At 41.9% G+C, this 23,788-nt stretch overlaps 1 protein-coding gene across 2 annotated transcripts; it reads right to left on the minus strand.

Moving 5' to 3' along the window:
- Window positions 1-774: 774 nt before the first annotated feature.
- LOC122776055 (protein arginine N-methyltransferase 8-B-like) lies at window positions 775-21,802 on the minus strand. Of its 2 annotated transcripts, none has more exons than XM_044036398.1 (10): window positions 21,206-21,802; window positions 17,481-17,726; window positions 15,836-15,991; window positions 11,750-11,813; window positions 10,668-10,810; window positions 9,972-10,059; window positions 8,011-8,126; window positions 4,620-4,770; window positions 2,046-2,167; window positions 775-1,553 (listed from the first exon to the last, which is right to left on the minus strand). In XM_044036398.1, the coding sequence occupies exons 1-10, from the start codon at window positions 21,272-21,274 to the stop codon at window positions 1,470-1,472; spliced, it is 1,239 nt and encodes a 412-aa protein (XP_043892333.1). In that variant the 5' UTR covers window positions 21,275-21,802; the 3' UTR covers window positions 775-1,469. The 2 variants fall into 2 exon arrangements, with proteins under 2 accessions (XP_043892333.1, XP_043892334.1); XM_044036399.1 differs by having other exon boundaries at window positions 17,481-17,723; window positions 21,206-21,801.
- Between the last annotated feature and the right edge of the window lie 1,986 nt (window positions 21,803-23,788).

Consider the following 23,788-nt stretch of genomic DNA (forward strand, 5'->3'; position numbering starts at 1 on the left):
TGTTCGTTAGATTTGTATTAAACCCAAGCAGCATTCCTCAGACATGTTTCTTTGAACAGATTCCAAAGCTATTCTTTTGAAGCAGTTAGACAACTCAACTGATTGTAAGCATCAATGATTCAACAGCATTGTTGAGATTGTATTGCTTTTTTAGTTATTGATATTGTACTTTTAGCTGTGAGTTTTCGTGACATGCGTCAGTGATGTTCTACTGTGTTATCCCCCAAGTGTTGACACTACATTTTACATTTGCAGCCATGTAAAGATTCACTGGGGGCAATGACAAGAGAACAGAGGCCTGGTTCTTGGCTTCTCCTGTGTCAATGTAGGAAAAAATCAATCTCTTTAAAGGAAAAAAAAAACATTATATAAAAGAATGTAATCCTCAATATGTCAAAGGCTTTCTCCCGGATGACTTGACTGAAGAAATCCCTCCAGTGTATATCTTGGCAATGACAAGTACGAAGAGCATAGGTGAAGCGGATGGACATTTTTCATCTTATGAACTTGTCCACTGAGATAAACTCCTTTAACTCCAGTGCTAGAAATGATCACAAGAGCAAAAACTCAAAGTTTTCATCCTTATTGCACTCTCTCCACTCTGAAGTGCTTGTCGGTTTGTGAGAAAAGAGCCAGTAAAGTGATCAAGGAGCATGACTTTAAGCAACTTATCTAAGATTCAATAAAAGGAGAGTGTCTCTTCTGACTACACACGGGACTAAAGAAAACCGATAATTGCATAAATGAGGAAAATAACTCAGTAAGCGTCGGCACTTGGGATGGGAACGGTATGTTATTGGATTTTAACATCATAGCTCAAACTAAAAAAACACAGGGCACGTCGACTTGTACACTGACAATGCAAACACTTCACCTTTCAAATATACAGTACATACACAGGCTTGTCCTTGGCTGTGGTATTTCATAGTTACTAGTTTTCCTACACAAATATAAATGCAATGCTATTAAATGTAAATGTATTTATCATATACAAAAGTACATTTTGACATAAAAACTAAACTCATTATTGTACTATAACGTTATGTGGACAGTACAGTGATTCATAACCATAAGATCTACTGTGTTTTTAAAAACAACAGCTTTGCCTCCATAAGGTCCAACGTCTTTTCCTGGCAAACAAATAGTGAGCAGAACACAGAGTTACATCATGCCATCTCACACCACACGTACACCAATAATCTTTGACATTCATCAACACTAGAACATTTCTTTTTGTCACTGTTACATTCAAAACTGTTTAATGTCACTAGTCACTTCCTGTGTTCTTCACACACCGTAGTGGCAGCAGTGATGTTGTCAGTGGGACCCACTCGGCCTGTTTTTTCCTCCCCATCATTGTCCCCTTTTTACATCGGACAGTGTGCTTATGGTCATGTGAGTCACCTGTCTCCCCCCCTGGAGCTTTAGGGTTGTACTCGATGGACCGCTGTAGTCCCCCTCGGTCCAATTTAACGCATCTTGTAGTCGTGAGCTATGGCTGCTTCACACAGCTGCCCTTTGAAATCCAGCTCAAAGGTAAAGTCCAAGTCACGCTGCAGGTGAAACAGAGTGAGAAAACAACGATGGGAGGGAAAACATGAGCAAACACATAGCCAGGAGTGAGAAATTGATAATAAAGGAGCACAGAGTGTTTGATGTAGTCAATAAGATAATCTGTTGTTGTTTGCGTGGAGCTCACCAGAGTGCAGTCACTGACTGAACGCTGTGAAGTAGAGGTGGCTCAACATATTGATTTGGCTGTCCTTCCTCGCGCAATACAGTCATCGATATGCCAGAGCAAATGTCAATATTTCAATTATTAAATTAAGGCACCAGTTTCGCTCGACGGGGCATCGTCACTTCACGTCTCACGCGGCGACGCTGCTCAAATGAATAACCGGTCGGAGGTTACCAGGCCGTTACCCTGTGATTCCCAACCCCTACTGCCCAGCACTAAGGAGAAAGTCTGCTGCCTAGCTATGCCATGTATGGCCACGAAAGCTCGAATGATTTCCGTTTAGAAAATGAACTTGTAAAACACTCACAATGTTTTTCTCGTTGGGCTTCATAGCAACGCTACCAGTAATCTCCTCTCCTCTCCGCACTGTCAAGTACTCCTCCAGGTAAAACACTGTCTGCTTCCAGTGGGTGTATGGAGCGTCCGGAGCTGGGACACACACACACACACACACACACAGACACACACACAGAAATACACACTAGATTTAGACATGAACACGCTAAACTGACAGTAGGCCTTCTATATCAGCTGAGACTGGCACAAGCAATGGTACTGCTGAGTATAAAGTAGTATGTTTTCCACCCGACATCAGTGTCAAGTGAAAAAGAAACACGCAGTGCACTCTTCAGTCTTCGTTCTGGAGCAAGTTTCTTCTCCTAAGTTGAAGAAGATAGCAATGTGGTAAAATGCACGAGTGCAATCTCGACCTCTAAACTGCTGCTGGAGTCCGTCTGCTTCCATTAGCTTTTCACTTTGTCTTTTTGTGCTATTTTGTGTGCAAGATGGAAACACGAAAACGGTAAAACCTGAAACTCAACCCAAAGCAAATGCAAGTTTATTTTCCAGTGCCTTGACCATCACTGAACGCTTGGCTGCGATTCAAAAGGTCAGTGGCACTTAAATCGAATTTCTGCCTGCCGACCTGGGGCAAATCGGTAGCTTTACCTTTATAGACGAGGCCTTTGTGAGTCTGCAGATAAAAGAGCCTGCCAATCAGTGTGGCTGGTGCACCGAGGTGGCTCTTGGTCTATGGGCATAGCTCAATAAAACACTGTCAACTTACTGGTGTTTGGTATGCTAATTTAGTAGATGACATGGCATTTCTACTGATCTCTTTCTCCCCGACTGAGCCTGTGTGTGTGTCTGATGTTACTGTCCGTCACACTTGTGTGTAGATTACTGTTTTAGATCTGTATCTTAACATTTTGGCAAGCCGAGTTTGAATGAGTAGCAATGGAGAACTTTGCTTACAAAAAACTCTCAAAAATCAATAACAGGGAAGTGGGAAGTGCAGACATAGGAAATGCTTACCAGTGTTTTTTTTTAAAATCATCCGCACCTGGAGGCCAAAACAGCAGGTGCTCAAACCGACATCTAAAGTTACCCTGATTCAACATTATTACAGAATTTGTTCAAAAAGATATTTTGCTCCACCACCACTAGATGTCAGTCTCACACAGATTTGGGACAAAGCAGCATCATGTCCCTCTTATTCAGCACTGTGCATGATACTAGCCAGCCTAATCTACTCTGTTATTCACAGTGCTCCGTGCCGGGCCACATTAGAAACGTGTCTTTCATCTAAGATTAGGGGAATTTCTAATGAACGTCTGAAGATTCAATCTAAACACAGCCAGTCTAATTAACTCTCCTATCTCGAAGGAAGTAACAGTTAACAAGGGCAGCTATTAGTATGGAAGCCACCCAGTTCCTCCTCGGCTGCCAGTTAACACAATGAGCGTTGGCTTTGTGTTGGACTCCTGTAATGCTTCAAACCTGGCACTCTCCTCTCAGTTAGGTCAGGTCCAGACTTCAGGGAGTAGTAGTTCCCACATTAACATATCCCGATTGATTTTAAAATGATTTTATTGGTTTTTAAATGTCTTCATGGTCTTGACCTGTCCGACCTGCTTCAGTCTTACATGTCTGAGGTGACTTTTCAGAAACTGTGGCATGAGTTTGCAAATCTTTGCACATCAGGCAGGCCGACTCACTTCCTGTTTTTAAGTCCTCTCTTAAAACATTTTTTTTGTTGTTGTTTTGTGCATTTTTATTTGTCATGTCTGTGTACAGCAATTTGGCCGACTGTGGTGTCTTTAAAGGGCTTTATAAATAAAGTTGGATTGGATTGGATTATCTCAGACTAAGGCTGAACACAACTCTTTAGTGGCACCAATCAATTTATATTTACTCTGCCAAATACCAATTCTTCACCTTGAATCAATCTGTGCTAAATGACAGTACTTGAAGGAGCAAATAAGCGTAAACTGAGCTCAGCCTCCAAGTGTGAGCTACAGTAGTGCTGGGGTCCAAGAGAGTGGTTTTGTGTCTGACCCACACTGCGGCCTGATGCAGATCATTTAAACTGACACTTTTCTCTTTTCTCGTAAATGTCTGTTAATGCAGTTATGACACAGTAAGCACGGCTGAGCCGACAACAGCCGATGGAGGGGTGAACGTTTGGTAAAACTTTCACAACTTAAACGTTTTTGTTGTTATGAGAAGAGAGAGAGAGAGCGAGAGAGTGTAAAGCACCAACAAACAGTAGTGTTGTTTATCTCTTCCGGATTTAAAGTACTGCTACTGATTAAAAACGTGAGTGCACCCAACCGTGACTAACACACTGTTGTGGAATCAAAAGCAGCTGCAGCTTCAGTGAACGATCCACTCTGCAGTTCTTTGTGTGGTGTTTGGCAAGTTACAGAATCTGAACTCTGGAGGGCACTGTTTAATTTGTGAACTCTCGCTCATGCCCCGTCATGGAATTATTTAAAGCAAACAGAAAACCTAAGATGACATAAATATTACATCATTTATATACTATGTCTATATATAGCGAGCTAGAGTGCAGCTTTAATGGAAGTGTGAGGCCTCTCACCCGTGGAAAAGCCCGTCTTTTTATGACACTTAGTGAACTCGATGTTGAAGTAGGTGACCAGTGCGTGGATGTAGTCGTTCCTCTGGATCTGGAGGCAGAACGCTGAGGTGAACGAGAGGTCCTCGGGCTTTACTGTGTAGATATCCACTTCCTGAAAGATTAAAGAGAAGGGCTTTTCTCACGTTGAACTGAACCATGTACACTCTGATGGTTTAAGCTTTCCATATATTACCCTTATTAGTATATGCTGTGACAATCAGAGGGAAAAATCATATTTGTTGTCTTGCAGTTGGGGGTGGAGTTCATAATGACATGGACAATACTTAAAGGACAGTGAGAGAACAACATGAAAAAGTAAAGTGCACCTTACACATATAAAATGACAAGAATATCATCATTAAACCCCACTAGGATTGCATCAGGATCCAGGAGAATGAGGCCACTAAGTCTTAGACAAGGACAGAGGTCTATGGTGTCATGCATTTTACATTTAAGTGTGATGTAAAACTATTATTCCTACGTGGTTCTAGCCAAGTCAGTTCCTGTCCCCCCCATTCCTGTCACTGTAATTGGGTATCTGATGCCACACTGTCTCATAAAGCCATGTTACCCTGTGTGCCATTGTGATCGTTCTGTTGACTGAGTGACATGAGGTGGAGTGCGCCTCTCTGTAAACCTACACCGCGGAGCAAACACGAAGGCTGTGAGTGTGAAAATCTTGCTCCATGTTCCATCGATGTTAATAGATATTCTCTGCTTGCTCGTTTGCTTTGGTGCCAGGTGCCACGTTTGCTGCGGAGGAATGAGCCTTTTGTTTGGCAATAAAATCACAGTCATAAAAAATCCCCCCTTCTTTAAAAATGACTCCCATTAACACATTTGCCAGGCATTTACTCTGATCAGTATAAGACTTCTGCAATGTTTGCCCTCTTGTAAACACTCTCAAGGCTAAATCAAACCTGTAAAAGCAGATTGTTAATGTGCAATTATGTGTTTTTCTGCAGGATTACACTTTGTAATGATTCTCACTGTGAGCACCGTTGCCGGAGTTTCAAGCAGCAGTTTAATAACATCAGGTCCTGTGTGTGCGCGCCGCTCGACCACGATACAACTTTAATGAGGTCAGTGAGTAATCCATTTAAAGACAATAACGCTCGTCAGATGGGTAAACCTCTTCTTCACAAGATCCAGAGACATTCCCTCCAGCTTCAGAGAGATTTTCATTAAACTCTTTGGTGGTGTATGTGTAATAATCTCCGCGCGTTGTAAAACGAGCGTCTTGTCTAATATCAAGGAGAACAAACAGCTGGCGATTGAGAGGGCGGAGTCCAAGATATGATCATGTTGCAATATTCCTCCTGGAGGACAGGTGAGACAGAGCAGAGCCGTCTAATCGATGCCAGGAATAAGAAGGTCACTGTGACAAGAGGCACAATCAGAGGGAGCAGATGGGCTGCTATCGACATGCGTGGCACAGCAGCCTCATCGGTCCGATTTATAGAACAAGAGGCTCTGAGAGGGCAGCGGCCACACGTCAAGGTCAAACCTTGCCAACCGCAGCATGCCATGCGATATGTTTTTCTATGACTCCGCAGCACTGATGTCTACACACTGTAATCACTCTTTAGTAGTCACTAAGAGTATTATAGCCTCTGCTGAGAGGTGGACATATGTCAGATGTGGTTATGGTGGTTTGTGTGCCATGTAATCGCACAATGAAGCTCACGTAGTACGAGCTTTATTGATCTTCAGCCTAACAGCGGTTACATAATGTCATTGACAGCTCGGCGGTGAGACCACAGACTGTATATAAAAATAAAAAGACGTGGTTTTCTGGTTTGAAAAGTGAAGCCAAGGAAGTAAGATGAAAGTGTAGCATTTAGCCAACACACTCTGTGGGATAATGAGCTTCTACTTCTCACTTGATTTATAATGCCAGTAAACATTTTTCCAGAGAAGTTAATGGTCTCCGTCGCTAGCTTCTGGTCTTCATCAATAAAACACGATGTCAATGTTGTGAATTATGTTCCCATTTAGAGGAAAGTAGAGGATAAAGCACGACATATATGAGCGGACTCCAGGGTGATTGACAGCTGGTTGTCGTCCAAGTGGTGCCTGGTCGCAGGCAACTTGACATTTTGGTGCCGGTCAAATCACAAATTCTGAGGCTTCAGACCAGACCTTCTTTGTCTACTTCAGGGGTGTCCAATTGTGCCTTTAGACCTTTTTTTCAGTAAAAGTTACTTACAAATGCACAGTTTTACAATTATTTTATTTTCCTTGTCACAATTATCATTTTAAACGGCAATTTAAGGAGTGCGAATGAAAAAAACAAAACGGCTTTTTTTTTAAACATCTGAAGTCAGGTATCATAAGAGGCGATAAATGCATGTGTCTGTCTGTCACGGCTGGGTTGTAAATCCACGACTCAAAGCAGAACTCCTTACCAGCTGACACATGACTGGGGCCAAGTTTCAGTCCCAGTCCATCCCTGGCCATAAATTATACATTATAAAACTGAAAATCTGACCCAGGGACGTGGTTGGCTAGCGGGCCGGACTTTGGACACGCCTGCTGGTCTACTTCTTCTTTCTCCTCTTTAATGGCAGTCACGGCATCTGCACTGCGTCATTGCTGCCTCTTTTGTTTCCTATCGTGCTCTTGATCTGCTGTCTCACAGCATTGGGCCTCTGCACTGTTGTGTTCCTGCCTTCTTCTTTATAGTTTCACTGAGGTGGGAATTGTCAAATGTGGGCAAAGAAATAAATCATTCAGGCTGCAAATTGACGACAGCGCTGCTAATATTTAGCATATAAATATCACTTTAGCCGTTGTTCGACTGGCACAGACAGATATCAGAGGACTTCATTGGCAAGGGATATTTTTTCCAAGTCAGTCATAGACCTGTGTTAACTCAGAACTGACAAGCAGGAGTACGCATGAGTCAAACTGTCCTTGTGGTGACGGTGTCTACGATGGATACAGGCTACTGTGGACCAGAACCAGATCTGAGTCAGAGAAAGACAAATCCCCCGCTTAGACTCTGAGATAAGGTAAATCTCTGCCTTCTGCTTTGATGTGGTAAATTTACAGCTCATAGTTACTTTCAGGCTTTCTAGGAGGTCAAATGGGGAAAGAATGCACATTTCCCATATATCATTATGTTCGTAAAACTCGGAGGGATACATTTTCTTATTTATGACATCACGTGAATATTAATATCTCCCCGAATATGCTGCCAAACCCATACCTGAACAGTACCTTGGACCTTGGACATGATTGTCCAAGGTCAGGGCTTAAACCTGAACTTCAGCAGCATAATAACAATAACAACCATATTTAAAACCCTGCAATTGCTTGAATCCTTAATATTCGCGTGCTGCATACTGACCTTAATTAAGCAGCAGTTGGTCACGACCTGTTTGGAGTCCACGACGTCCACCAGCGGTTCCCTCATTGCCACGTTACGGATGCAGGTCATGTCAAAGCCATATACATTCTCCCACCCTGTTAAGTACACAGTCATGCAATTCATTTAGTTAAAAAAAAAAAAAACTTCTTTTTACATTATATGAAGTTTTCTGGGACATAGAGAGGAAGGTGTAGACAGCTGCAGTACTTAGAATTATGACCCTTTGTTTGAGTTTGACCTCCAGTTCTTTCGGAACAATGTGCAATTTGACGGATAAATAGCACAAAGTAAACACAGACTTTGCTGATGTCCCTGTTGCTTCGGCTAAATCAACCCATACTTAATTCATCAAGTGTTTTTCACATGACTCTATCATTACCCAAAGGAAGAACAAATACTTGAGCTAGTGATAATGACCAGGTCACAAACCTCAGGATTTTCTTTTTTGGAACACTGTGGAACACTTAAATAAAAGGCAGTATGTGCTGCTCTGAGTTGAACTAATGACCTCACAATGGTCTTAGAATATTGGAGTATTTCTGACTGCCACTTCTACCTCAGTATGAAGGTCATGTTTGGCCTTCGGCCTGGAGAGAAAGAAAATGCGTCTCACTCAATTCAGTCTGGCCTTTTACCCGTGAAAAGCGGGCAGACTAATTTGAAGTACAGAGGCATGATCGGAAAGCATATGATGCAGTGAGACAGCACGGTATGACTTTCTCTGAATATTATCTGCTGCACCGTGGTTGTATAATTTCCCAGATGTGTGGGGGAGTGTGAGTGGGATGCCTTTGGGCTATTGTTCACATTCCCTCTTGTGATCGAGGTTGTGCACTGGCTTAACACTGTTTGGTGCAGTTACTCGGCTTTTTGTTCCGCGGCAAAATGTCACCCACAATCCTCCTGGCGTGTTCAGCGTGGAAACACGCTGAGATGAAGAGCATTGTTGACTTCAAATGTCTGAGGAAAAGAAAGTTCAGAATCATTTTGCCGAGCTGGAAAGGCTTTGTACAACACGGGCGAGCACACACACACAATGTGGATAATGCTCGACACTCATGGCTCATTTATAATGTGGAGATATGAGTTTTTGTTATAGGAAGCACAGTACAAGGTAAACCTATGGAGCCCCAGACATGACGTGGGGGAAAAAAACTCTAATCTGTGGCCACAAAGTAGTATTTCGAGGCCATGAAATACTAATGTGTGGCAACGAATGAGAGAAATAGTCATTTGTGGCCAGGAATTGGTATATTAGTGTACATAAGTGCACTTATACCTTTAAGAGCAAGAAATGTGCTATTGAAACCCATTCCAACAGCAATGTTTGATCTTTCATGGAAGCATAATACATTATTATATTCCATATGGGTGTCAACTCGGCTTTTGCCTTGGGATTGATCCTTTTTACTACTCTCCACCAGATGGTGTTGTTTTGGCCGTATTTGGCATAATGGAGAAAAAAAAAACATACTATATCCACTAGATGGCACTATCACATCCACTGTCAATTTGACACAAAAAATAATAACTTAACATGTTTTCATCTTAAAACATGGTGACATCATGACAGAAACCTGGCATTTAAAGGTTAGAATCTTAATTACTATTAGTACAAATTTGTTTTCGATATCAATAATTAGGTCAGATGTAGGTGAAAAAAATCAGCTCAATGAATAATATAGTTGTGTATAATATTTTTTATAGCCTGCTTCTAAAAAGCAATTTTTTGTGCTTAGTGGTGCGAGTGTGACTAATATTAGGCCTTGCCATAGGGGTTAATATTTGACATTCTAATGCAATTCTCCATTCATTTTTTTTTTTATCATAACAGTAACTAGTAAATAAAGCCTAGAAGTGCCGTGAAAATTTGGAAATAAACTTGGTAAAATACGACCGACTGTCACCTCCACACAAACACACGCTCACATTGAACTCACAGTGTATCTTAAAGTCTTTGTACTGCCGGTCTTCAATGGCCACCACGTACAGAGAGGCACGGTCAGGAAACATTAATCCACCGGGTTTCTGTTCAACAAATGAGGTGAAGAAACAACCCCAGCAATTAATCCTGCCCACATTATAAAATGGCGTACACGACAGCACTGATGACATTTCATTGCTCAGTCAAGTACACATTTAAATAATTGAGCTGTTCACACAAACTCATGCATCATAATCAATGAAAGACTAAAACGTTACGTTATCCCCGCCCCCCTTTACTCTTTTCTTTTTAATGCTTATCAATAGCATTAAAAGGGAAAAACACATTTCAGCTAAACAATAGTTCATTAATCAATTTAGATGAATTCATTGTGTGTTGGATTTTTTAAAAATGTCCTAGCCTCTAAAATTATTCATATTTTTATAACCAGGGGAATAAAACACTTTGCAAGGACATTGCACCATATTAGGAGGTCACTAGATAAAAAAGTTTGGAAGCCACAGTTTTAAAGGAACCACAGCTGAATGTTATGAATGTATCACTCAATCATATAAATAGAAACGTCCGCTTGAATAAATTCAGTATAGACGCAGTCTAGGACTTTACATTTATGGCTTTGTTTTGTCCCTGTTATTGTCAGATATATTGACAAACAAGTATCATGTCACACGTCCGACTCCATACATCGTACCAGCCACTTGTCCCTGGCAAAGATGACAGTGTTGAGCATGGATTCATAGAAGAGGCAGTAACCCATCCACTCCGAAATAATGATGTCGACCTTTTCGACGGGAAGCTCCACCTCCTCCACCTTGCCTCTGAAGATGGTGATAACTGAAGCATATGGAGCATCTTGTAAACATCATTAAGCAACAGATTTACACAGTGAGTGACAAATAAGACAAATCAGAGTTACTTCATTTGTGCTGCTTTGATGAAGTCAGGCCACATGACTTCAGTTTGTTTGTTCCGCCCCAACAAAGTGTACTGAGTGATCTGTCTATGTACGAGGCATTTGGTCATTGCAGTAGCTGAGTTTTCACAGTCGCTGAGGTGTAATGTTATTACCATAGACTGTGTATAAAAAGTGGATGTAGCCTGCAGGTTTGCCAGTTGAAGCTCACTAAGAAGTAAGAATATACCGATTGACCACTAGGGGGCAACTCAGCTGGCTACAAAAAGAATGAGTGGATTTTTATGAGTGAAAATCTACTTCTCACTAACGTGAGTAAACATTCCCTGAGGAGTTATTGCCCATATTGCTTGTTTCAGGACTGCTTCAGTAAAATGTGATGTCAATTTTATGAATAGCATTCATATTAAAATATAAGATTATACAAATAGATACTAGATTATAAAGTACAGCATATATGAGTGATCACCAGGGTGATTGACAACTGGTATTGTCCAATAGGAGCCAGTCAAATCTCACATTTTGAAGCTTCGAAACAGGAGTTGAGATTCTTACGGGTGACGTGACAGCCAGTTGCTACTTGGTTTACTACTCATGCTCTGAAGTGGTATGCGTTTGAAGCATGATTTTGCAAATGAGTCAGCCCAGAAGCGCAAACTGACTCTGAGTTTGACTCTCCTCTCAGATTAGCAATGATTCAAAAATGCTCAACTGTGGCCAATCCCTTCTTCTTCTTCTTCATTTTCTTCTAATGATGTTTCTTGTCTGCCAACGTGCCTTATCTGTCACGACTCTATCCTATTATTGCTCCCCTCGGTGTCATCAAAGTGGAGACATTAAGGAACAGCAGCATCGCTTACCACTGTCGAGGTGGTTGGACTTGATGATCCTCTCTGAGTACTCTGATATACTGGAACATTCAATCTGGTAGAAAAAAGTAAAAACAAATGAGCCGGCCATAGACAATACAGGCGACTGTGATACCGTTGAAAGACTATCTTTAGTGGAGCATCAACTGCACTCGCAAAAAGTCCTGGCTTCACTTTAAAATGTTACTCCTGTACCGACGCTGATGGGATAGCTGTATCTCGTTCGACTGTGTTTCGGTCCGCTGTGTACCTCTTTGACGAATAGCAAGAATTAAGCAGAAACGTGATACTTTGGAAGCCAGGGTGCCTTCGACTTTACTCACAATGATCTAGATGGAAATAGAAGAACGACAGGGGAAAAGGATAAAGTGACAACCCCCCTTTTTGAAGCTGTCCTCCCATAAAACCCACAGTTGTCAGTCACGTAAGACAACAGTGTGTCCTGAAATGACAAAACCTCACAATAAAATAATCAGGCACGTGTCGACAGTCAGCTTCTTGTCTTTGTACAGTGACCGAGATTGATCTCGTTTACCACTGTAACCATGAGAAAGTCCTTTATTATATCATTAAACTGAAAAGTAACTCGCTGCCAGATAAATATAGAATAAAATATCAGACCAAACCGAAACAAGGTCAGCTTTGTTTCTCTCTGTTCACGTCTGCCGTTCCTATCCTTAATAAAACTCGTAGGCTGGTATTGTGAGTCCTTTTTAAACAAGGCCACCCCGTAAGGGGAAAAAAATGGTTTTAAGAAACAAAAAGAAATAAACTGAACTAATAGCTTACCAGCTATGAGTTTGTGAAAGGCTTAGGGGATTTGTCCTGTCTGCTGTGTTTGATAGTACGAAGTGAATGTTTTTAAGCACTTTTGACATTTGAGCCTGAGGGCAGCAGGTTCTGGAGAAGGGACCGTTATCTCGCCTTGTGCACTGACGTTCATTAAGAATTTTAGTCTGCCGAAGTCGAGCTTAAATAGTGGAAGGGTGAAAAAAAAAAGACTAGAAGCTACTGTATGTGATCACTGAAGCTGGAGTGCTTCCACATCTCCGTACTTAAATGAATTAAGGTGGCAATTAGTCAGTGCTTAACATCACCAGCCCTACTGTATGTTCCACATGTGTCCTTCCACTGCAGTTTCATCTCTCGTTTGACATTTCCAATTCTTTGAAGTTATTCCTGCCACGCTGCTCTTGATCTGTTCCCTTAAATATTCCGAATCATCCTGAGCATTTATTATCTACCTTATTAGGCAGAGTCATGGTTCATTTATCAAGGTGCCCCCTCAGTTGCAGTTATGATGTATAAAAACGCTCCTTCATTCATCGGGGGCTTCGTCTTAGTGAGCAGTTTTCAAAACGAAAACATTTGTCAACACCAGAGTTTTACAGCATCAGGATGTTTGAGACTAGTATAGATTTTCACTGGAGTGTGTCCACGGGGACTCTGTCTGTCAGAGGTGTGCACACTCCTTCACGGAGCAGGAGACCTCCATCTGGTCACAACTCTTTGAGTGAACTCTGGATCCTAAAAAGGCAAATCCAAGCTTGAACTCTTGTGGAGATCAGGCTGATAAATTCAAGCACTCGTCTGTGCCACAAATTCTCGGGGGTAGAATGAGATCCATGTACATTTTTTACTAATATGCACGTATGGGCAGTGGTTAGCACTCTTGCCTTTGCAGCAAGACGACCCGGGTTCGTGACCTGGTCGGAACCCAGGTTCTCCAGTTTTCTTCCACAGTCCAGAAACATGCAGATTTTGGGGATTAGGCAAATTGGAAACTCTAAATTTACCATAAGTGTGACCCCACCAATCGCCCTACGTCAGCTAAGCTTGGCTCCAGTGTCCCTGCGACCCTCATGTGGAGGATAAAGTGGTAGCAGATGAATGGATACGCATATATGACGTCTTTTCATGGTCTCCAGTCTGCAGACCTCACGTTAGTGCCGTCTTCCCTGTTAGCAGTGGACCCATAAGCAGGCTGCTGGTGGTGCGTGCAGCTTTCTTGCACAACACTGGTGCATCTGCCCATTAAAAATGATCAGGCTGTAACAACTCTGTAGACAAACAGGAATGCCAGGTGTTAGAAAAACATGTGCAATATTCTGTCAACACCAGCCGTCATTAACAAAAAAGATCATCTTCGCTTGTTGAACCTCCGTGAGAGGAGACATCCATTATCATCTTGTAGATATAAAAGTCACAAGTCAGTAGGAATCCTGAAGCCTGACTAACTTTACCCAGGTATAACTTTTCAACTCGCTAACATTTACTTTATCACCCGATGTGGCAAGCAGGAGAAAGCTCAACAATTCTTCTTTTCCTGAATTTTGGTTAGTTGCATTTGACTAATTTATGTTGTAAAATTCTTGGAAAAAGAAATTTGAGCGTCTTAATTTTAGTCCACTTTTTCAGGGGAAGTCGAGCCAGTTTGACAGTTTTCTGGGCTCTTTCATCCCATGAACACAGAGTTTAGACTGAATATAAAAAGGAGACATAGTCTTCTAGTTTGCCAGCTGAAGCTAACCAGGATGTAAGAATATATTAAAAAGCCAGCAGGGGGCGACTCTGTTTGAATGGCAGTCTATGGGGAACATGAGTTTCTACTGCTCACTAGGTTTATAACATCAGTTAACATTTCTCTCAGGACTTTAAGGCCTCAAGTTCTAATCTAGACTAAAAGCCACAGCACGTATGACTGGACATCAGTGTGATTGACAGCTGGTATCGTCCAGTAAGAGTCTGTTTGCAGGTGAAATGTGTACATTTCAGGTTTTTATACCTCAACATAGCACTGGCTAATTGTCAATTCAAAACGGGGCGTTGTCATGAGTGATGTCCACACTGGTTGCCAAGTGACACTGCTGCCACACGAAGGACTGTTTGCACCTTTCCTCCGGGGACATGAGCAGTTGTCTGCCCTTTCTAACTCTTTACGACTTAAACTTTACATACATTAACTGAGTGGATGTTTGCTGCACAAACACCTTCACACATCAGCAGATGTTTCTTTTTTTTAATCGGTTTTCAAGCGTAATGCAAAGCGCAGTAACGACATATCACCTCTCCACTCGACTGTGGACCCAAGGCTGCTGTTGACTGACATTTGAACCTGTCCATAACACCATAAGCCACCTGTTTAAGTTGAAGTCTGCCTCCTGGTTGCCATATGTTGGGAAACCTTTGGTTCTGAGTGGATTTGGCTGTTTGGACCCTGGAAAACGTGCTTGTAGCTGAGCAGGAACTATACAGTCTATGTATTTAAAGTGTAATCATTAATAAATGACCAATGGAGAAGTCGGATAATAAACGTGGGTTTGTGGTCGTAAATATCTCTGACATATGGAATTTCTCAGCCGGTCCAGAGTGGAGGTTATCGCTTTTCTTTTATCTATAACGAGGTCCATATGACGGAACGCTGTTGGTGTCGACCCAGAATTCAGTCCCAGGTTTCACATTGTGCTTTATATAAGCCTTAGGTCCCCTTAAGGTAAGGGGCTTTGGTGCTTGGCTTAAAACGAGAGGATTTAGGTCAGAAACGAACTAAATACCTTAGCCGCATTGATGTAACTAAAACCCTGTCAGACAGCGGTCGGACAAATGTGAGGTAAAGCAGAAACCTAAGTGATAGATTTACCTTTGCTTACTCTGTAGTACAAAAACCTCAGGACAGAGATAAGGGGAGGAGAGAAAGTGAGTGAGGCAGGACTAAAGAGGGAAGACAAACAACCACAAATATTTAAGGTCAAGCAGTAGAATTCAGAACAAATCTCTTGGAAATGTAACTATTGCTCCCCTGAACTAAATATATGCCGTCTGCAGCCACCGTATAAGAACGCGATAACAGTAAAAGCTCTTAAATCACCGCGGCTCAGCCTATCAACGTGCCTGAGAGGCCACACACATTTATCAGCTGCCTGTCAGACAATTTCATTCCTCACACTTTATAAGGAATTCAAACGAAATGGTTGAAATGTATGTTCCGATGTGAGTGATACTCAGCGGCTTGTCATTGTGCTCGCCACCCTGATGGTCCGGCACGGTGAAACGCCACTGCGAGTAAACGCGCCTCACCCCGTACACGTGCTTCGCCCCTGCCTTGGCTGCAAACATGGACAGGATCCCGGTGCCGCTCCCGACGTCCAGCACTATTTTGTCCTTGAAGACGTGCTTGTTGTGGTACATGGAGTTCCTGTAGGTGAGCGTCCTCACTTCGTCCTTCAGCATCTCCTAACGCGCGACAAAAAGAAATATCAGGCGCGATGTAAACACAGCTCACCCCCGAGGAGAGTGGCAATCACAACATTGAATGGACAATGATTTGTGGATTTGCTGTGATTTCTGGAGCGGAACCGGCACAAATAACACCGGCTCCTCCTAATCTGTCTATCTGTCTCTATTCTTCCACAGACGTATGGTTCTACATCTAAATGCATAGTGGGGGGTCTGGATCAGCCTGTCTGCCTTGTCTGTGTGTGTGCAAGTGTGAATAAAATGACAAAAATAAACCTCCATTCCAAATATATAAAAGAAAGGCATCACACAGGTCAAACGTGGGCTTTTTATACAGCCCGTCACGCTTTATGTGCTCTCTTTGGAATGTAAATGAACTATCCTCAATGGCAGCGCATGGAAAGAAAGATAATGTTATGTCTCACTTGGAAAAAAAAAGAAGTTACAGGACCTTCGAAACTGCACGTGTACAGCACATTCCCCCAGAATCTGCCCTTAATTAGAAACGTCTCTCACATGGAACTCACTTCTCACTCGCCATGACATGAAACTCTACGTTGTTAAATGTTGTTGTGGTGTTGCACTTCAGGGGATGAGTTAAAAGTCAAACCTTCATCTATAATTAATACTGAAGCACGTTAAAGCAGTAGTGTGTGACTCTTCAATGTAAGCAAATGTCTGTTACATTCAAGCCATGGCTGAATATACGTTCACACAGCGACACATGACTCACTCTGTGTGTCTGTGTTCAGCAGCGTTTTGAGATGGCAGATGGAGGTGACAACAACAGTGGCGCTGGTAGAGCGATATGGCTGAAGACACATTGGAGTATGTCTGAAAAGGCTCAAAACTGCCCTATAAAGGTTTAAAAAAACAATTGTACAATTAGCAGTTTGACTTGATAAATGCTTGGGTTTATCCGGGTGATATGTTAGAGGTGTCTGCGGGGGAGCAAAGGTCCGGCGCCAGCAGCGTTTTGGTAATTACTGGGAATTCCTCAGGGGATGGCAGACGTTTGCACAGATTGACTAACGAGAGAAAACGTACGGTATATAGTATATAAGTCTAAAAAGATCACAAAAAGGACACGTGAAAGTAATTGTGTGTCCGAGTCAGAGGTTTAACTGTGTTATTACTGTATGAGGAGAGACTAAATGCAAACATGACTAACTGCCTATGTCAATGTCAGCTTGATTGTTTCCCAGGTGCATTCTCATCAACCAAAAATATGTCGTCATTATGGCAGCTTTGAACCCTCTGCAGTCAACATCTGAGTGTATTTGTGACTTCTTCTTGAATTCATACACCTGCTTAAAACGCTTAAAGATGACTTTATCTTAAAGGTTGAGAAAATACTCAAGATTTTCAGTGAAATGACTTGTTTCCTGGGAATATTTAATTTATTTATTTAAAAAATACATTGCATGACTGGCAAGAGCAGATATGAGACTAACAAATAAGGACTCTCATTGTGATAAAACACTACCTCATGGATTCCAAAATGAGCGTAGGAGTCAAAGTAGTAGTCTCTCGAGGTCATCTCCTCTGGATTAAGGAACTTGGACATCTTGCCTCGCCCTGGGCAGCTTGGCAGACTGGCAGCGTGGGGTGTGTGCGGTGGGATTACAGGCCGTGGGGTGTGCTGGATGGAAGGCACGGGCTTGGGCAGCGAGGTGGGCTGCACCGACTGGGATGGAATTATGCGTATTGGCCGCGGCTGCGACTGTGGCTGCTAGGAAGAGAGACGTTGAGACAAAAACAAAAGAAACAAAAATACTCCATTAAGGCTCAGGACTTTGACTCCGAAGATAATAATAATCTGAAGATTATTCTGATCACTGACATCAAGTCAGCAGAAGGCTGCACTGCACAGAAGGTACAACCATAATGGCCTGATTATCACCTCTGAAGCCTGCTGGGAAATAAAGCCATTTATTTTGTGTGTGTGTGTGTGTGTGACAGGGAGAGAGGGATGGAGAAACAGACACTCAGCATCTCAGTCGAGCAAAGAACAGTTCTGGTGTTTGTTGGCATCACAACGTTCAGCCTTCTAAAAATAATAAATCATGAATAAGTGGTCGTGTGAAACAGACACAGCTACAACACATTTATTATTTTATAATTGCAAGTAAAGGTATGAAAGGTTCAAGGATTATTTTCACCTTTCTCGATAACTAATTACGAGGTCAGTGGCCAAACTCTGGCTCCTCTGCAGTGCTTTTGTTAAAGAGTCCCAAGATTCCAAGCCCCAAATTGCCTCTAATCGTTATCCTCATTGTGTGAGTACTTTGACCTGTCAGTTAGAATTAAAAAGTACTAAACACATTTACCGTAATGCATCATGTTTTTATTTCTGTATCTTTCCAAACAGGGATTGTGCAGGGCTCACCTGAGGTCACGGACAGAATAAACATGCATTCATTTTCTACTGGGTTGAGATTTAATGTTAATTGGTGCAAACGATATTAGTGATAAAGCATCTGAACATAAGGTGGATTGGGAATAAAATGGATAACTGCAGGGGAGTGATGGGAAAAGTTCTGCTTTTCAGGAAGATTTGACGTTTAATTTAAAAGCAAAGACCCAAAACATCTTAGGTGTTGATTTGCAGAGGGACAGCAGGGTCTAGTATTCACCTATGTGTTCTTAATTTAGCAACTGCTGCCATATTTGTAAAAAAAAATAAAAAATGAAAATAATTAAATAAAATACAATGAAAGCCAAAAAAGAAAAAAAAAAACAGCATCATTATAAACAGCTGGTGGAAGCCAACACTGTGACAAGACAGGGCCACAGAAGAGAGGATTTTGATGCCAAGTTCAATACGAAAAAACAGCATCATTATTTGATGTTGGTAATTAAAGTTTCAGAGGAGAAAAACTCACACACAAACACATCCAAGGTTGTGTTTTTGTTACTGGATCTTCGTTACGAGAGCGTTAAGAACACTCATTAGATTCTTATGTCGTAGGTCTGTTATTGTCTCTAGTACAGTGTCACCTGACTGTTATAGGGGACCCATTTGTTTAATGTTATTTGTATTCCTTTCACCCCAACCGGTCGAGGCAGATGTGGCGTCTTTGAGTCTGGTTCTGTCTGAGGTTTCTTCCTGTTAAAAGGGAGTTTTCTCTCTCCACTGATGCCTAGTGTTTGCTCTCCATCATGTTGCCTCTGTACACTGCCTTGAGATAATGTATGTAATGATTTGGTGCTATACAAATAAAACTGAATTTGATTTAATTTAAGTTAATAGAACAGAGGTGTCAAACTCGGCCCCCAATCAATTTCATGTGGCCTGCCACTTTCATATTAAAACTAACACTTTTACATTGGAATGATGTGAAATATCATGAATATTATTATTTCAATTATAATTATTATATTGTTTATTTTTCCCAAATCTCTCACTTTTTGCCCCCTTCTGACCAAACTAGACACTCAGTAGCTGCCAGGTTGTTTGAGTGTGAGACCCGTGAAATAGAAGATGGTTTGGTTGGGCAGCTTTATGTTAAAAATCCAGTGTGTTTGAAACAGTGCCATCTAATGGTGAAACCGCAGATTGCAACAAAGCAACAAGTAGCAAGAGAGACTCCCATGCTCAGCCCTCCCTCTCAAGCGCATCAGGGAACTACGGTGGCCTCTCTGCTTGTCCTGTCTTTCTTTTTCTTGGTCGGTTTATGCATCGCGTTTATGTGGGCGGAGACATCCTTTTTTCATTTATACAGTAAGCTTCTGCTTCAGGCTGCTGAATCATGACTGGGCAAGAGGACAGCCTCTGTCAAACAAGGCTTTTTCCCCCCAAGACTAAACCAAAACAAATGACTTTTTAAAGCAATTATACATTCATACATATACTCAGTTCCTGCCAATAAACCCACCTAAATGTTACACACTGGACCTTTAACACTGACATAAATATGTTTTCTGTTTTATGTGTTTTACTGAGGGGGAGCTACAACAGGAAAACAGCTGGAGTCTCATCATGTCCTGAGATGATCTACACTCTACAATCACTGCAGTGGAATGTAAGATCATCTCAGGATATGATGGGAACCTGACTGCCAGTAGGACAAAGTAGAACGAAATGTGGAGCCTATTCCATTCCATTCAAGTAATGCATTCCGTGTGCAATATGTTATTGTCATTGTCCAAACCTCCATGACTATGTCAGAGTCACCCTACCATCATGTTTCTCTTGCCTTCTCCCGCCCTCAGACCCCGCAGCACAATTGCAAGCCTGAAAAGACTGAGGAGTCTCTCCCATGAATCCACTTGCTCTGAGGAGTAGTTTTGTGATAAATATTGCACACTGAAGCAACATGAGGCCGGCAGTGACTTCACAGAGTCTTTTAATCTTTAAAGCATTTCTTTAAAATAGTAATAAATAAAATAGATCAGCATTGCTCCCACGGTTTCCAGTCACTTTGTGAATACAAATGTGGCACAGGACTCAGTAAAAGATGGGGGGGTGTCTTGTTGTGCCGTGCCGGATTTTTACCCCCAGATGAGGAGAAAGGAGGAGGAAGAGTATGGTGGATGACTTCTTCACTGCAGTGATCGCATACTGTCGTTGTTATATTAGATCATGGGGACCCCCCCCACCCCCCCATGTAGAGACCTCCTGTGCTTGACGTGTGGATCTAATGACACATCATCTCCCAGCGTCCTGTTCGCCTGCAGGATGCTGCAGTACCTTGGACAGCGCAAGTGACACCGATCTCAGCGCAGCGAGAAGCAGCAGCAGCAGCAGCTCTTATACACATACAGGCTGTAGTTTATTTCTTACTATGTATTCCTTCTTAACACGGTTTTATATGAATAGAGAGTGGAATCCTAATCATAAATGTACTATTTGAGTTAAATGAAAGTGAACACAGGTTAAAGGGGAGAGTAAGTGCACTCGATCCTCGTTGGAAAAACTCCCTCGCTTGCGCCTTCCATGCACAAATGCATGCTTTTGTCAGATGGGTGGTGATGGAAGGGCGTTGTAAACACATTTGCAGAGAGAGAGACAGATATTACCGGTGTACTCGGATATCGGGACACTCAGTATCCTGCATTTTGTCCTGGATGCAACTTCTGCCAAAGGTGGGAGCTGTGGTGCGTGCTGCAGCTGTACTGCGTGGCGCATGGAGCAGAACTCGTCTATTGGAACTACAGTAAACGCTCGTTTTGGTTGGAAAAGAGTAAAAAAGTGTTCCTCACACTTACCTCCATGCTCTCAGACTCCGCCATCTTTCTCCTGAGGAGCATGCAGCGGGACGAGTGCTTAATTCCCATAGGAGCCAGATTCCAAAAAAAAAGAGAGAAGTGGAGAGGAAACAACCGTGCGCTTCTTGATTCCTTTTTTTCCTTCAGGCTCTTCCGTTGGTTCCTACGAAACCGTTCTCATTCCTGTCTCACCCTTGTCTCATCTTCGTTTGCAACGACTGAAAAGACACAAAACTATACGAGGTCCCGAAAGCATCGCAGCTACTGGTGCCATGAAATGCTGTTGCGTAAAAGTTTGCAGTCCACCGGTGCCGGGAGAGAAGGAGGAGAAAGGGCATCATTGGGCACCAGCTCAGGACAAGAAGGTGAAAAAAGAGAGCGAGAGCGAGAGAGAGAGATGTAAATGCAGCGTCCTATCTCATGACCCGGTGAGCGCTGATGGGAATCTCAGAAGACTGCAGCACCCCAAAAAAAGAAGCAGCAGATTGTCATGAAAACACTGTTGGAGCCGCCAGTTTGATTGACTCCTACAGCAACGCTGCTTCTAAAAATAGTATCGCAGCCGCTGCTGCCTCTGAGTGGATAAACCTGCTGCCGAATACATGCACAGAAATCTGACGACTCTTCCACGATTTACTTATTAACACCAGGTCACCACCAAAGTCCCTCCTCTCCTAAAGTGGTTCGCTCCTCTGGATGAATACAAAAATATCAGCTTCTTTACAAAAAAAAATAAATAAATGAAGAAATGAATGAAGAATGAATGAAATAAGTAAATAAATCAATCAATCGCTGTCCACCTCCACAAAGTGCTGAACGCCTGCATGAGGACTGTGCATCTTCACATGTCAGTGATTCCATTGCATCCTTAATGTTCACTACTTCCATCAATCAATCCAAGTCAAATAGGAGTTTAGATTTTTATTTTACAAATAAAATTGATATATTCTGTCCACCAAAACTAAACAAATGCTTCTAAAGTGGCGCTGCAGCCGCAGCAGTTGGACAGTGAACTGTGCCGTCACTGCATCAACTGTAACCCCATAGATTCCATTTATTTTGATTGCTTAACCAAACTTGTCCTCTAACTAGTTAATGCCTAAACTTAACCCTGACCTAACCACAAATCAAATGTTAATATTTCAATCCAAACTCACATGGAGCCACAGAAATGAGGTTCTGCCTCTCCAGGACTGAACTTTGGTCTCCAGGATGACAATTGTACCTGTCAAAGTCAGTGTTCACACCATAAAATGTCCCAAAGAGATAACAAAAATGCTGTTTACACACACACACAGAATTGATTATGCAGTCGAGTAAATTACCACTAAGATGCTCCTTGATCTCATTGTAATTACTCTCCACTCACTAACGCGCTGTATTATTTCCTCCTCAGACGTCACGTCGAGAGGATCAGAATCTAAGGCGCCCTGAAATCACTTTAATAATCAGATGTTTGCTTCACTTTAGTGTACGGCGCGTGGTCTTTTATCATAGATGATTGATATTGAAAATACCTTGTCACAGTTTCGTGATGAAAGAGCGACGCTAAAATGGTAATAGTCCTTTGTCCTGGGTCACTATAAATATTACCTCTGATATGATCTTGTTTAGACTTGATGGATAGTGTGTGTGTGTGTGTGTGTGTGTGTTCACACAGTTATCACTATATGAAACAAACCAGCAGAAACAACAGAAGCAGCAAGTAACTTGGATTTCATCCACGAACAACTGTTGGATTATGTTTCATTTCATGCTGGAGTTTATTATTCATTTTAGGCCGAATGATAAACTACACACTTTTCAAAGAATAAAACATTCCAAGTAGTTAATATTTAAATGGTTTTATATTTAGCCCCCTCCTGCTGACTTGTGCACTTTGATTCCAGCTCAACATTTCTTCTGTTCATGTTTTTTTTTTTTTTTTGTGACGTGGATTTATCGTCAGCTGACCTAAGGGCGTTTTCAAACACTATTTCTGGAGTTTTTACATATGGATTGCGTGGCCATGTGGAACAGATGTTTCATGGTTTGATAAAGAAGAGCTACTCACTGTTGCACCCTTTTACAGAGACATTTAAGATGCAGTTAACATTTTGATTTTTTTGGCTGTTTACACCTCTCTTTTAGCTGAGGTTTTAGGCCTTAAGTAAAAAAAAAATAAATATCATGTGGATTGTTTCATCACGTCATTATGAATTATTTTGTTAATTTATTTCCAAGTGAATGAGTTTGCAATACATATTTTTTGAGACCAACAAAGAAGGAATGAACTTTGGTGCAATGCTGCATTCCTGTCACATCCAAGGTTTCCAATTTAACAGGAGTTTTGAAAATAGCGCACAATCACAGAAAATGTCCAAACAAATATGAAAGTGTCATGACAGTCAAAAGTCCTTCATAAAAGAAGCAATTAAATCCATTTAATGGACGTGAATGAAATGTCTTTTGTATTTCTCACGTGATCAGGTCTCTAACTATGTTGAGGTGTGAGATGTATAACTGGGATGTAAGCCCTTATCTGTCCTTATAACGTATCACAAACACTTTGCTCATGTTTTCACCTCACTAACTTCTGTTTTA

This window comes from Solea senegalensis, linkage group LG10 (assembly GCF_019176455.1).
Source record: "Solea senegalensis isolate Sse05_10M linkage group LG10, IFAPA_SoseM_1, whole genome shotgun sequence".
NCBI lineage: Eukaryota > Metazoa > Chordata > Actinopteri > Pleuronectiformes > Soleidae > Solea > Solea senegalensis.

Bases quoted from the DNA above. Each gene is read 5' to 3' on its own strand.
- LOC122776055 (XM_044036398.1), bottom strand. From the start codon at position 21,274: ATGGGAATTAAGCACTCGTCCCGCTGCATGCTCCTCAGGAGAAAGATG. The intron at 8,127-9,971 runs GTGAGTTCAATG...TGTACTTAACAG, and splicing joins CAAAGACTTTAAGATACACT to GGTGGGAGAATGTATATGGC. The intron at 4,771-8,010 runs GTCAGTATGCAG...TTAATCTTTCAG, and splicing joins CCAACTGCTGCTTAATTAAG to GAAGTGGATATCTACACAGT.